Source organism: Contarinia nasturtii, unplaced genomic scaffold (genome assembly GCF_009176525.2).
Source record: "Contarinia nasturtii isolate CC-2019 unplaced genomic scaffold, AAFC_CNas_1.1 Cnas_scaffold_285, whole genome shotgun sequence".
In the NCBI taxonomy this organism is placed as follows: Eukaryota; Metazoa; Arthropoda; class Insecta; order Diptera; family Cecidomyiidae; genus Contarinia; species Contarinia nasturtii.
In genome coordinates this window covers 5,889,437-5,902,225 of record NW_022197640.1, presented here as the reverse complement: position 1 = coordinate 5,902,225, position 12,789 = coordinate 5,889,437, and the positions used below count along the sequence as shown (strand labels likewise).

The following is a 12,789-nucleotide window of genomic DNA, read 5'->3' as shown; positions in this document are numbered from 1 at the left end:
TTTGCCTTTTAACATCATTTTTGTGTATATGTGCCTATGTGCCACGTCTGACTGTTGTCAGATCAAGTTTATTTTTGTGTGTGGAGTTTCCCTGTCTCTTACTCTTTCTATTTAACTCTCTCTCTCTCTCTGTCTCTCTCTCTCTCTCTCTCTCTATTCATTGGTGTTATTTTCATTTTGGTAATACACAAAAACACAAAACAATAAACAACATATTTCGTTTATCTCGTTTGTTCGGTCGCGAGCTGATTCACATTGTTGTTGCTAATGTTTTGCTATGTGCGTGTGTGTTAGATTTTTTTTTTTGGAACTCTAAAGCTTTGTTTAGCAATGCAATAGACTCGTAGGCGAAGTGAGTCATTTTTTTGATCCCGTTCGCATTTCGGCATACAATGTATCTTTTGGGCTACCTTAAATTGCATCATGTTTGTTATTCCTGTCGATTGTTGCAACAACAACAAACTGGTGGCGGCATCATCGGCTAAAAGCCAAAACCAATGGTGAAAAATCCATAAAATATATGTGACACACAACACGGCACATTGAAACGGGGTGAAGTGCGAGCAGAAGCGCAGCTAAAAGTGCTGGCAGAACGTAAAGTGCTTTCAAAAAATATGGGAAATTTAATTTGACAGATGAAATACAAGTTTGTCTTGTCGTTTTTGTTGCTATACGACATCGGTAATGTGCTTTTCCCTTCATTTCAGTTTGGTATTTATGTGTGTGTTTTTTCTCTACTCATTCTATCGTTCCAATATTTTCCACATGGGTTTTTGCACGTGTATTTTTTTCTCTCTGTTCGATTTCATCTTTTCGGTACATCATAATTCACTAACCGAACGATTTTAAACTCAATATTTTTCGCAGTTGATGTGGATGCTGGTATTTTTGTTGTTGTTGTTGTTTTTTTCACCTTGATGTTAAATAATGAAAGTACATTGCGCAAAGAGCTTTTAGCATTTTTCAATGTGGTTCACAATGCACTGAAAAAAAACCGAATTTACCTATCACATTCCATTTGCGTCTTTTCTCGTGATGGCACACGGCGAAACTGTCGAACTGGAACGAAAACAACAAAAATGTACCATATCGCGTCTTCTTTTTTATTCTATCAAAAGCGTTTAAGTCGTTGTTGTTGAAGTGATCACAAAACAATCTTTCCCGTGTATTTCAGTCACTTTTTGAAATACCTCAAATCATTAATATTTTCTACCGCAATATTGTAAACAACGATGGCGGCTCACTTCGTTTTCATGTCACAAATTCATAATTTTGATATTCAATGGGCCGAAATGAGCATAAACTAATCATTCAAAAGTGCGCAATTTCATTTAGTGCATCTTTTAAAATGTAGGCATCTCTCTTTTGTTTGTTTCAGTCGATAAATATTCTCTCTCATTTTTTTTTTTCAAAATGTTGTGTGTGTGTGAATTGACATTCACCGGGGAAAAAGTGATAGCAAGATAAAGGGAAAAAAATCGACCATAATATCTAGAAGATACAGAAAATTGTGATATATTTATGCGATATAAAAGTGAATGGATAAAATATTTCCTATCGCTGGTCTCGATGGTACTCATTCCCACTAACTCTTATTCGTCTTTCCGACAATATTGCTCACAGTGCATTTTCCATTTCATACCTTTGGCAGTCGCCCCGTCGATGTTGTCGCTGTGGCGGAAACGTATGCCCAATCGAAGTGAGCGAGAAAGAAACGAGAGAAAAATAAAAATAATATCAACTAGAAAGGAAAGCAAAATTCAATAACAAAATTTTCCACAGATATTACTCCGATATTTTCCTGCATGTCTGCGAATAAATGCTTTTCGCTTCAGCATTTTTGTGCTCCTGTATTTGGATAGCGCACATACGCCGCAAATTTACAGCAAAAAAATATCGGAGACAACTGAAAGGGAAAAAGCACGTATTGCATATACAATGCACACTTGTTCATATAGATATGTGTGTGCGGCAGCACTTATTTCTGAGCTGTGCATTCATTTTGGCATTACAAAACAGTCGCATGGACTCAGAACCGTATTTTACGCTCCGTGTTTTTCTACACTCAAATTCACATATATATTGCCCGTCTCTCGTATGCTTCTCATACCTTGATGGTAGCAACTGATGCTGCTGCTGTTGCTCCAATCTGTTTCTGTTTCTGTTCCTGTGTTTTGTTTCTCCCTATCTATACCTTGGAATATGAATTTTTAGTAATCCGGATGCTATGAAGCATGTAGTGACAAAATAAATATTTACGCTTTGGTTATTTCGTATTAATTTTTTTTTCACTTTGTTTGATATAAAGTGAAATTTTACGCACACATATAACTGTGTGTGCAAGCTTACTGTGAAAAAATACACACACGACATGAATCATATCGCCGAAAAAGTTTTTAAATTTTTTTCCTCGAGTTTTCTCTTACCTCTCCTCTCTATCTCTACTTTGAAAAAAAAAAAAATAAAAAAAAGTGCAACAACAAATATGGCCGAGTTGAAACAGAAACAAAAGACTTAAATCGCATTACTTGTATTTTTGTGCGTTAAGCATTATTGCGATGGTGTGAGGATTTTCACACTCATTGTAATATCAATCAATGACAATCCGAACTTCACTTTCACCGCTAACCACACAGTATCAATTATTGTGGTTGAATCTTTTGGCCGATTTTAATAGGCACCCAAATGAAATTGATTTATTAACCAAAAACAGCATATCAGAGGCGCTCATTCGCGTACGTCAACATGAATATTTCGTGACCAGCTCTGAACCGAAATAAATGAAAATCGATTTTGAGTCTACGAGTTTCGCTTTCGGCCGTTTTATAATGATGTAAATAATTTTTAAATGCGTTCGTAATTTTACTCGTGCCCACACCTCATCACCGTTTTCATCAAATGATGTTTACGCGCACATTATTAGGTGAGAGTGGCAGAGAGAGAGAGAATAGGACCACTGCTATACGTTTGGTATTAAGTAATAACACAGTACAATATTTGTATTGCGTTCGTAACATTTATGAAAAGGGAATAAATGTCTCCGAAGCAATGTTTTGCAAATATGAACAAATCCCTGTACAGTGTACACGGTAATCTAGAAGAAAATTGACGATTATAATGATGCTTCCAACTTCATGCTTATTGCCTCCCCAAAACCGAGCAATCGAGAGAGAAAACGAAAAAATCACACAGTTCAAAATTTCACATGTGTTTGAACCCATATTATAGTAAAATACGCCATAAATTCATCAACATTCTAGACTAAACTCTGCAACACCGTACACCGATTTCTTTTTCTCGTACCAATATTTTATTATTTACTTCGTGTAAACATCGTGTTACGTTGTTCAAGCGGAAAAATGAAAAATATGTACAATTTTGGCTTAATTGAAATTTTATGAAAAAAAAAACAACAACAACAAACTTCTCTGGTGCTCAAAATATTCAAAGCAGTGAGCTATGAACGACTAGGCATCATGCGATTCCTTCAGAAATATGATGTAAACAAAAAAACAACAAAAATAATAAGGTCAACAAGACAAGACAGACATCACGACAAGGTGGCCAAAATAATACAGAAGCAAAATGTGATAATTGGAAAGCGATTACATTTCAAATTATTTTCTTTCCGAATCATTTACTACTGTAAATTAAAAGTTGTGCGGTACATGTTGAAGATGATTCAAAAAGGAGATAGGCTTCTGTTACAATTAAGCTCACCAATGTCAGAAAATTAAAATCAACAAAGAGAGAAATTTAATCGAAAAATGTGAACAGTCAAAAGTTTCCATTAAAAACGAGCAGTTTGTAATGGATTGAAATTGAATAAAAAATATTTAAATGCATACTTTTTTTTATTTCAACAATTGCCCGAAACGAAAGAAATAAATACTAAAAAAAAAAACATTTTAAATCCGGATCAAAAATAATCATTTGTGTGATCGCTCACAGTACCTCTGATCGAATTTCTTTGACACACTCGTCACGATTCTCCGTCGAATACTTTTCAAACAGAGTTATGAATATTCTGTGGGCCAATTTTAGCACCCCTATAACAGGCAAAATAAATATTTAATGAAATGTAACTCCAATGAATTAATGAATAGTCACCAGGTCATTTAAGTATGTTGAATTATTTCTTTTCATAGAATTAGAGAGGACCAAAGAAAAATTTAAACTTTTTCTGTTCTATTTCCTAATAATCTGCAATTGTGTAATTTTCCATCGTAATACTACTTTGTGTGTCATTTTGCATATGGTTCACTCAAAATCCCGTTGTAATTTTGTTTGCCAAAATATCTCGCATTAACTTTATTGAATCAGATAAATAATATGTGATCCGTTCACTTGTGGAACACAGATTTGACACATAATAATGCAACGTATGAAATTAATCTGATAAATTTATCGAACATATTTAGTTATTGATAAATTCATCATGTGACATAGTATATTGGGTGCCGATAGCAAAAGCGATTCGAGTTTATTTTTTTTAAACATGGAATGGAAGCTATAAGCCATAGGCACGTTTACAAATCGGCAAAGAGAAAAAAATCTCGGATTTCTTTGCGTTATGTTAATCGTTCGGATATTTTGGTGTATATTCGAAGGCAGCAAATACGATTCCGAATAAATTTAAACCGGTGCTAACCGAAAATGGAAAACGTATTGCCAAAGACGGCAACAACTAAAAACAACAGACAAGAAAGTGAAAAAACAAAAAATCTGTACCAAACCGTCTGCTTGAGTTTATCCAATGAAATATATTTATATTGGGGCGTTCCATCGCATACCATTTCTCAAACCAGAGTGTTCCTTTCGTTATTTTCAGGAACTTAATGCAAGCTATTTTGAAACGGAAACAAAGGAAAAAAATCGATTAAAAATTGATAGGTTTGGAAAAAGTCCAAGTTAAAATTGGTTTTTGTTTGTTTTAAGCTGAATATTTTTTCATTTCTTTTATTTCGAAATGAATATACAGCAATCTATTGATTCATCGTTATACGAAATTCAGAAAATTACACGAGGTTATAGCAACAGTAGAAGAAGTGGCCAAAGAAAAAGCGAAATATGGTTTCATTCACTTAAGCTGATGAAAAAAAAATCGAAACAGAGCATATAAATATCGCTAAACTCGAAATACATAGCTGCAATAATAAAATTTTCAAATGACATTCACAGTGTGAAATATTGGCTGCCGTGGATTACCGTGCATATATATGAAACTGCTTCGATAGCACACATTTGAATAAATCAAATATTCGATAAAAATGTTATACCGACAAAATGACTAATTAACCCTCTAATGCATTCATTTTTTTCCAGAGCTGGGCATTTTTTTCTACATTGATTTTTTTGCGAGAATACATAAAAAATAATCATAATATCAAAAAATGCCTGGTTGAAAAAAAAGTGCAAAAAAACCGAACCCCGCCTAAAGGCAGCGATATGCATTGACAATTTGTTTGATTTTTGTTTGCAACAAAACATACAATATTTGCCACATTTGAATATTGTGACGACAATATTTTGTGTCTTCATCCGTAAAGGTAAACAGACATATACACACGTGAAAAAAATGAATTAGAAATAAAGGCAGAGCCAGGCAGAGCTTTGCACTAGAGGGTTAATTAAGTTTGGCCACATGTAAGGGAATTGAATTGTCAATCCAAAACTAACTTCTAACAAAACATAACACATTTATTGGCACAACATGCAGTTTGATTTACAAACATAAAGAACGTCAAATACAGGCATTGCACAAAGAAATTGTAGTGTCCCGAAATAATGCGAAATCGGTGAAAAATCTCAAAATGAGATTGGTTCTATTCACAGCTTCTGACGGTAGCGTTCCAAGGCGGTTAATTTCAAAAAATATCAAAATTGTAATTTTCAGTTTTACCATTCTATCCAAATCCTAGGCTTTTCCGTTTTTTTGCTCTTAATTTTTTTTCGCAAAAATCCCTAGCAAATCGAAAGATTATTTTTCTCATTTGTAAAGGGATAATTTTCCAAATCCATTCTCCCGGGGCGGGGGTAATTATAGATTTATAATATCACCGGAAAAAATATACAATCAAAGTCGTATCTTCATCAATTACATATTATTTTGGTGCGCCACGATTTTGTTGTGTGTGAATGTTCTAATATTATTAATTAAAAACTTTCTTTAGTCTTTTTTCTGTTCATTTTTCCTGTTCGAACGAATTGCAATTCATGAACAATAATAAGACCTTCATTTATCATTAAATATGCACCAACACAATCAACAATAATTTCCAAATAAGTCCATGATAATGAAAATAATATGAACAAATAAATGACCCAATAAAATTCCTTAAATTTATTTTCATTTATTTCTCTCTTGCAGTTAATTAAAGTTCCAGAAATATTTCAAATGAAACTTTATCTGCAAAATATATAGTTGGGCGAAAATTAAAAAAAAAGTTTAGTCATCTTGTTATGTTGAAATATAATGAATGGAAAATTGAGCGCAGAACTGAAAATACTCATATAGATTCTTGCATTGAGTACACATTAATTTCAATTGAAACATCTGTTCAACTAGATAATTAATGAACTTTGCACAAAAAAAAAACATAATTAAACATTCGATGTATTTAATTAAAAGAGAATTTAAAAAGCTGCCAATAGACGCTGACTATGAGTTATCAGCAGTTAAGTATGTGATGCATGCACCATACACACTTCAATATTGAGTTAACATGATAGTGAAAGGAACAATAAGTAATTGATTGATTTTAGATTACTTTTCTAACTGACTTTCATAGAAAAACACACACACACACACACACTCAGTGGCCAAATTGTAGACTCTGATTGACGCAAATTTAAATGTAAAATGAAAAGAAGTTTTCTTTTATGATTTTGGTCGCCTTGAAATGTTTGCTATGAAATCGATATTAAAATGTCAGTACGCACATGCCCGTGTCAATCAAATGAAGAAGCCATGCAAAATATACCGATTATCTATCAAGTCAACGTAGTCAAGTACCTTTACCATTATGCCAGGAAATTTTTAGTGTTAAATTTTCCACAAAAAGCCTATTATCGGTGTATTTATATTGTACCCATGTCTTGCGTCGATTACAAATAATATAAGCTATAGTATGAGGTATAGAGCAACATTTCAAAATGTAACAAAATTCAACGAACATTTCGGGGTCGAAAAAGCATTTACTATTTCATGTGATTAGCACATTTCGGTTGGTAACCTCAACTGCCATCAATTATTTAACTATTTTACACGTACAATCCATACGTTTGCATGAAGAGGAAAAAAAATGAGTCACTTGTCGAACAAGAGTGTAAGTTTGTTGATGCTATGCAACATATTCAATACTAATTATATGTGACTTTTAGTGCTCTTGATTACCTAGATAAATGAGCCGACGAACGAATTTTCTTAACAAAATACTATATAATGTCAAGTAAAAAGGTGAACATTCATGTCAATAATCAATAAATTGAGAGACCTTAGATTTCACCAATGGAACATTTGCTTGCGATGGGATTTTTGCGTATGGCCTGATGATATCACAATGGAGCGAAGTAAACATCTGGAGCAAAATAACGTCTGAAACTCGTTAACATTGAATAGAAGCAGCAGTCTGAAAATTTCTAAATTATGATTGGGCTGAGAATATTTGCGTTCAAAGAGCTTGAAGTCAACTCATCAGAACGCATTATACGTGTAAATTGTGCACAATTTACATTCCAATAGAAATAACAAAGATTTACTAGGATACACGCCAATGAATATCCATGTACTGTTAGTTGTTGGTTCAGCGAGCGCGCTGCATACATGCACACTGTCAACAGTGAAAATAGAATGAAAGGCAGTCTTCATCCATACATTCCTGAGTGTGGCTTCAATTATAAATTAACATACACATTCGCGGTGTCATATGCATACCGTACATGCAGAAGTCATATTAAAATCCACTTACAACAATAGATACCATCCGTACTCGATGTCTAGTGGATGAACCAAAACTGTAGAATCAGAAAAAAACCCATGCACACACGCTCTAACGCTTATGCATACATGTTCAAGCTATAAAAGCTTAAAAACCAGTACCACTAATGAGACCGAAACAATAAACATGCCAACATCGATGAATATTTGATGTCTATGGAATAATTTATACAATACAAATGCAAATACGTTTGGTTCATTGATTTGCGGATCATGGGCCCTTCTTCACTCCCATCTACACACACACACATACAAATTATTGGTTGGCGCGTATACTGTCGATGAACGGCAATCCGGATCTCATTTCTTATGTTTTTTGTTTTGCACTCAATCCTCTTTTGCCTTCATACAGTTAACGCTGTTGTTGTTCATTGATATTCTCGGTATCATGGAAATTGACACCCATGGAACAAAAATCGACATCGGAAGAGGCCATAAAGCCAGTCAATCTACATGCAAAATTCACTAGCAGTTAATTGACCGCTTGTACGTCTATCTGTATTGCATATATTGCAAGTACAATAGCATCCATGTTGAAAAATATGATTTTAAATTTTAAAATGCTATGAATCGGCTTTTTTTCTTGTATGCTGCTTGTTTATGCCGATCATCGTACAACACGCATAATTCTTCTGATGTTTTGCTATTCTCTTTTTAGTCTTTCAAAAAAATCTGCAATATGAATACTTGTGCTCATATCAAACTTCATAGCTTTAGTGCGAAAAACTATATTTCAGCTGTACTGAATTGTGAGATTCGTTATCAGTGTTCGTTTTATATACTGGGTCTGTACGATAAACACGCAGTGATTTTCTTCACACGATGATCTGTTTATTCATTTGTTGTTTAAAGTGATGACAGCATTTTACATCAATTTTTACATTCATAATCGTGTGCATGTAACAAATGCAATGATCTTTTGGGTGTATTGGGCAAACACTTTGTAACACATTACTTTAACATTTTGTTTATTTTGCGTTTTCTACGGAATCGAAATGAAACGAAATAATAAAAGAGTATCAAAACAATATACATTTTACAATGTATAATCTCATAGTCTTGTGAATTATACCTTGGTTTGAATTGCATAACAAGTGTCATGGATCGTTTTTCCCTTTTTCCGAAATGAAAATCGAGAATGGACAGTGATCCATTCAATCAATGCAGACAAGAGATTCATAAAATCTTAAAATGTCTAACATAATCCAAAGAACTTTATGGATTCACTGTTTTCACATTCTTTGTGCACATTTTAACCATTGTGCCGAATTGAATTGAACAAAGTTGCAGTAAAGTTGCCAAACGAAATAACGATACAATGTGAATGTTATCATCACTCTTTTTCTTGTTGTTGTTCAACTTTTTCTCCAAGAATGGGAGTAAATTGAAATAAGCAAATTTGCTTCGTCGGCAACATTAATTGTAAGAAATCCACTTTTAAACATGTCCAATAAAGAACATCATAGAAATTTATCCCAAGTGCTTGGTTGGGAATATCTACAACATTAACAGCAAAAAAAATTAGCTCTCGCTCACACAATTACTCCGGTTTCATTCTTTCTCTTTTGTGCACACAGTGAAAATCAATAATTCGATGGGAAAAGGGTAAATTTTTAAAGCGAAATGAAAGCGAGTGACGAGGACGCTATCGAAAAACACAATAATCAAGTCGATTTACAATGCATACATATATAAACACGATACGAATATATGGTGCGATATAACTGTATTTTATATACTATCATATTGTTGGCATCCATGCCAACGTTTAGCAAAAACCATATATATAATAAATCTAGTACAGTGTAGTGTGTATAACTGTATATCCAAAACAGCATTACATATTGAATAATTTCTATTGAATAAATATACGTGGGTGTATTTACAATTCACGTGGTAATGGCAAAATAAGCTTAAATTTCAACTGTCAATTAAATGTCAAGATAATAAACATGTGCAGCAGGCATACAGTTGGAAACAATCGGATGTGATGGAACACGACAAAGAGCGCCAGAGACTAGAGATGATGGACGAAGGAATGTATATGTACCTGTATTCTATATTTTGATATGTGGATATATTTATATAGTTTGGTGCATTTCTTCGTGTCTTACCGCACCGCATTATCATCGTCATCGGCATCACCATCAACCATTTGTGATCCGTTGAATAAGAATGTACGGTGCCGTTGATATGAATTTCGAGCACACACACACAGGCATATATATACACAAACACATAGATGTTTGTTTTGTGTATGGGTATTGTGTCTGTTCTGTTGTGCTGATGTGATATCACAGAGCGAGAGTTATATAGAGAAAGCGAGCTACCGATCTAATGTGAATATACGATGAAACTATTAAAGGGAATTGGTGGGTTGAAAACAACCCCCCCTGATGTCAAACAATGAAAAAAGATTCATAACATACAACACCATCTCTTGGTATGCCACATATCTGTTTTTTTCTCCACAATGTGGAGAAAGTGTTTACGTATACGTATACGTTGACATTAATAATCTGTCAAAACCGTAAACACATTATTTTCATAACGCAATTTTGCGAGAGTTCCTATTAGTTGAAAAAAATTAAATTTTTGTGTGCAAACTGTAAGTTATTTTGTGATTTTATTGTGTTTAGATTGAATACGATTTCATAAATTTTTGAAAAGTGATTTTACAGTAACAAGAAATGTAAAGCAGAGAGAAAAAAACCAATAAATGAGTTTAGAACGTTTAGAATCATATGCACATTTTCGTGATATTCTAACCTCAATCGCTCTTCACTCTCAGTTTGATATTTTTTATATCAACAATTATTTTATAATTTAAACAGGAAACGCAAAATGGTTTGGTGCGATATATGCCAGCAGAATATTTCGGGAAACATTTACAAGCACAAAAGAGTTGAGCACAGTTGGGATCGAGGTGGTATTAAATTGATTAAACAGGAAGATAAAACTCTGATCGAAGCTATACAAAACGAAAAAACATTCGTTGGACCTTCGCTGTTATATTTGAAACGTCTCGCAAATTATGCGGTAACACAAAATTTTCAAGCCACATTTTTTGGAGTCGACTCCAAGCAATGCCAAGCAATCCCAATTTGAAGATAATTCTAATGTCAGCAACGCTAAACAGCGAAAAATTCAGTAGATATTTCAATGGTTGTCCGATTATCGATGTGCCTGGACGTACTTTTGATGTTCAAACTATGCATCTCGAAGAAGTATTAATCAAAACAGAATACAAAATGAGCAAAATGGCGACATATTTGGAAGAGAATCAAGTATCGCAAATTCGGCGTATAAAAGATGGTAACTAAATGACATACTAAAATATTAATTTATTGTTTATTATTTCATTCTATAGAAGACATGCCGCGATCATATCGCTTAATATGCGACAGTCGCCTGGATTCTTATATTTTGCGAAAAGATTGTGAATCATTTGAAAACGTTTTTTCTCTCATTGAAGGCGACTACATGCCGGCCAATTATGTTCATCGTACAAAGCAACGCACCGTGTTGGGAATTGCTGCGGAAAATGGTTCACTGAATATGATGTTAAAGCTTTTGGCTTTTGGTGAAAGTGCGACCTTTAAAGATCCATTTGGTAAAAGCGCAATTGATTATGCGAAAGAAAATAAACAAGAGGAATGTTGTGAGGGTTGTGAGCTCTTAATGTGTTATGAACGTGTGACATCCACCACAACATGGAAAAATTACGTGGAAATTGGAAGAGCGTATCGATCAACACAAGGCACACAAAATATTATTGATCACAACTTACTTTTTCATGTCATTGATCATATCCATGAAAATTTGTCAAAAAATGGCGCTATTCTTGTATTTTTGCCCAGCTACGACGATATATGCGAACAACATGAAAAGTTAGTAAGCGTACATGGATTACAGGATTGGGGTTATAAGATTTTTGCGCTGCATAGCGAACTAAATGATGAAAACAATGAGGGTCATGCTCATGTCTTTGATCGCATGGAAAATGGCGTTCGAAAAATAATATTATCTACAAATATTGCAGAAACAGCACTTACAATAGATGATGTCGTCTACGTTATTGATGCCGGAAAAGCAAAATCGCTGTTTTATGACGCGGAAACCAAATCGACCATTCTCGAATTAAAGTCTATTTCACAGGCATGTGCAAAACAGCGCAGTGGCAGAGCTGGTCGCGTTCAAAACGGCTTCTGTTATCGTTTGTATTCATTGGAACAATACAAAATGATGCACAAATATAAGCCAGCAGAAATTGTACGAGTGCCTATAGCGAAAACTATTTTTCAAATTTTATTTTAAAAAAACATATTAATCAAATAAATGTAATTTCAGTCCAATTTATTTAGAAAGATGAAAAATGGCTTTTATTTTCGGCAAAGGTATAAACGTATAAATTATTTTGTATTCAATGTATTCAATTGAATTCACTTTGAAATAATTTTTTTTTTGTGTACATTATAACTAAGGCAATTTGTGTAATTTTCTTATTATATCGCATTCATTGCGCAGAAAATGAAACGAAACTATTACTATTGACTAATAATAAATGAATGATCGGTATTAAAATTATGGTAAATATAAAAAATAAGTTGGAACGATAATATGAATTTTTTTTGTATCAATAACGAACAAATTGGCATAAAAGTTCTTCCAATTTTGGTAACAAACTTTCAGCTTCCGATGGTAAAACTGAAATATTTTTCAGAACAAAGTTGCCGTTCTTTCGTTTTTGTTTTTGTTCAAATACCACAAGTCCAGGTTGATTTAGGCTA

At 33.6% G+C, this 12,789-nt stretch overlaps 2 protein-coding genes across 7 annotated transcripts in view; both read left to right on the top strand.

Moving 5' to 3' along the window:
• LOC116337651 (poly(rC)-binding protein 3) overlaps positions 1 to 12,789 on the top strand; it is a 171,153-nt gene that overhangs the window by 15,632 nt on the left and 142,732 nt on the right. The window lies entirely within an intron of this gene.
• On the top strand, positions 10,390 to 12,395 carry LOC116337653 (ATP-dependent DNA/RNA helicase DHX36-like). 2 transcript variants are annotated; one of them, XM_031762400.1, is made up of 3 exons: positions 10,390 to 10,607; positions 10,834 to 11,314; positions 11,370 to 12,395. In XM_031762400.1, the coding sequence occupies exons 2-3, from the start codon at positions 11,086 to 11,088 to the stop codon at positions 12,314 to 12,316; spliced, it is 1,176 nt and encodes a 391-aa protein (XP_031618260.1). In that variant the 5' UTR covers positions 10,390 to 10,607; positions 10,834 to 11,085; the 3' UTR covers positions 12,317 to 12,395. The 2 variants fall into 2 exon arrangements, with proteins under 2 accessions (XP_031618260.1, XP_031618262.1); XM_031762402.1 differs by having other exon boundaries at positions 10,425 to 10,442.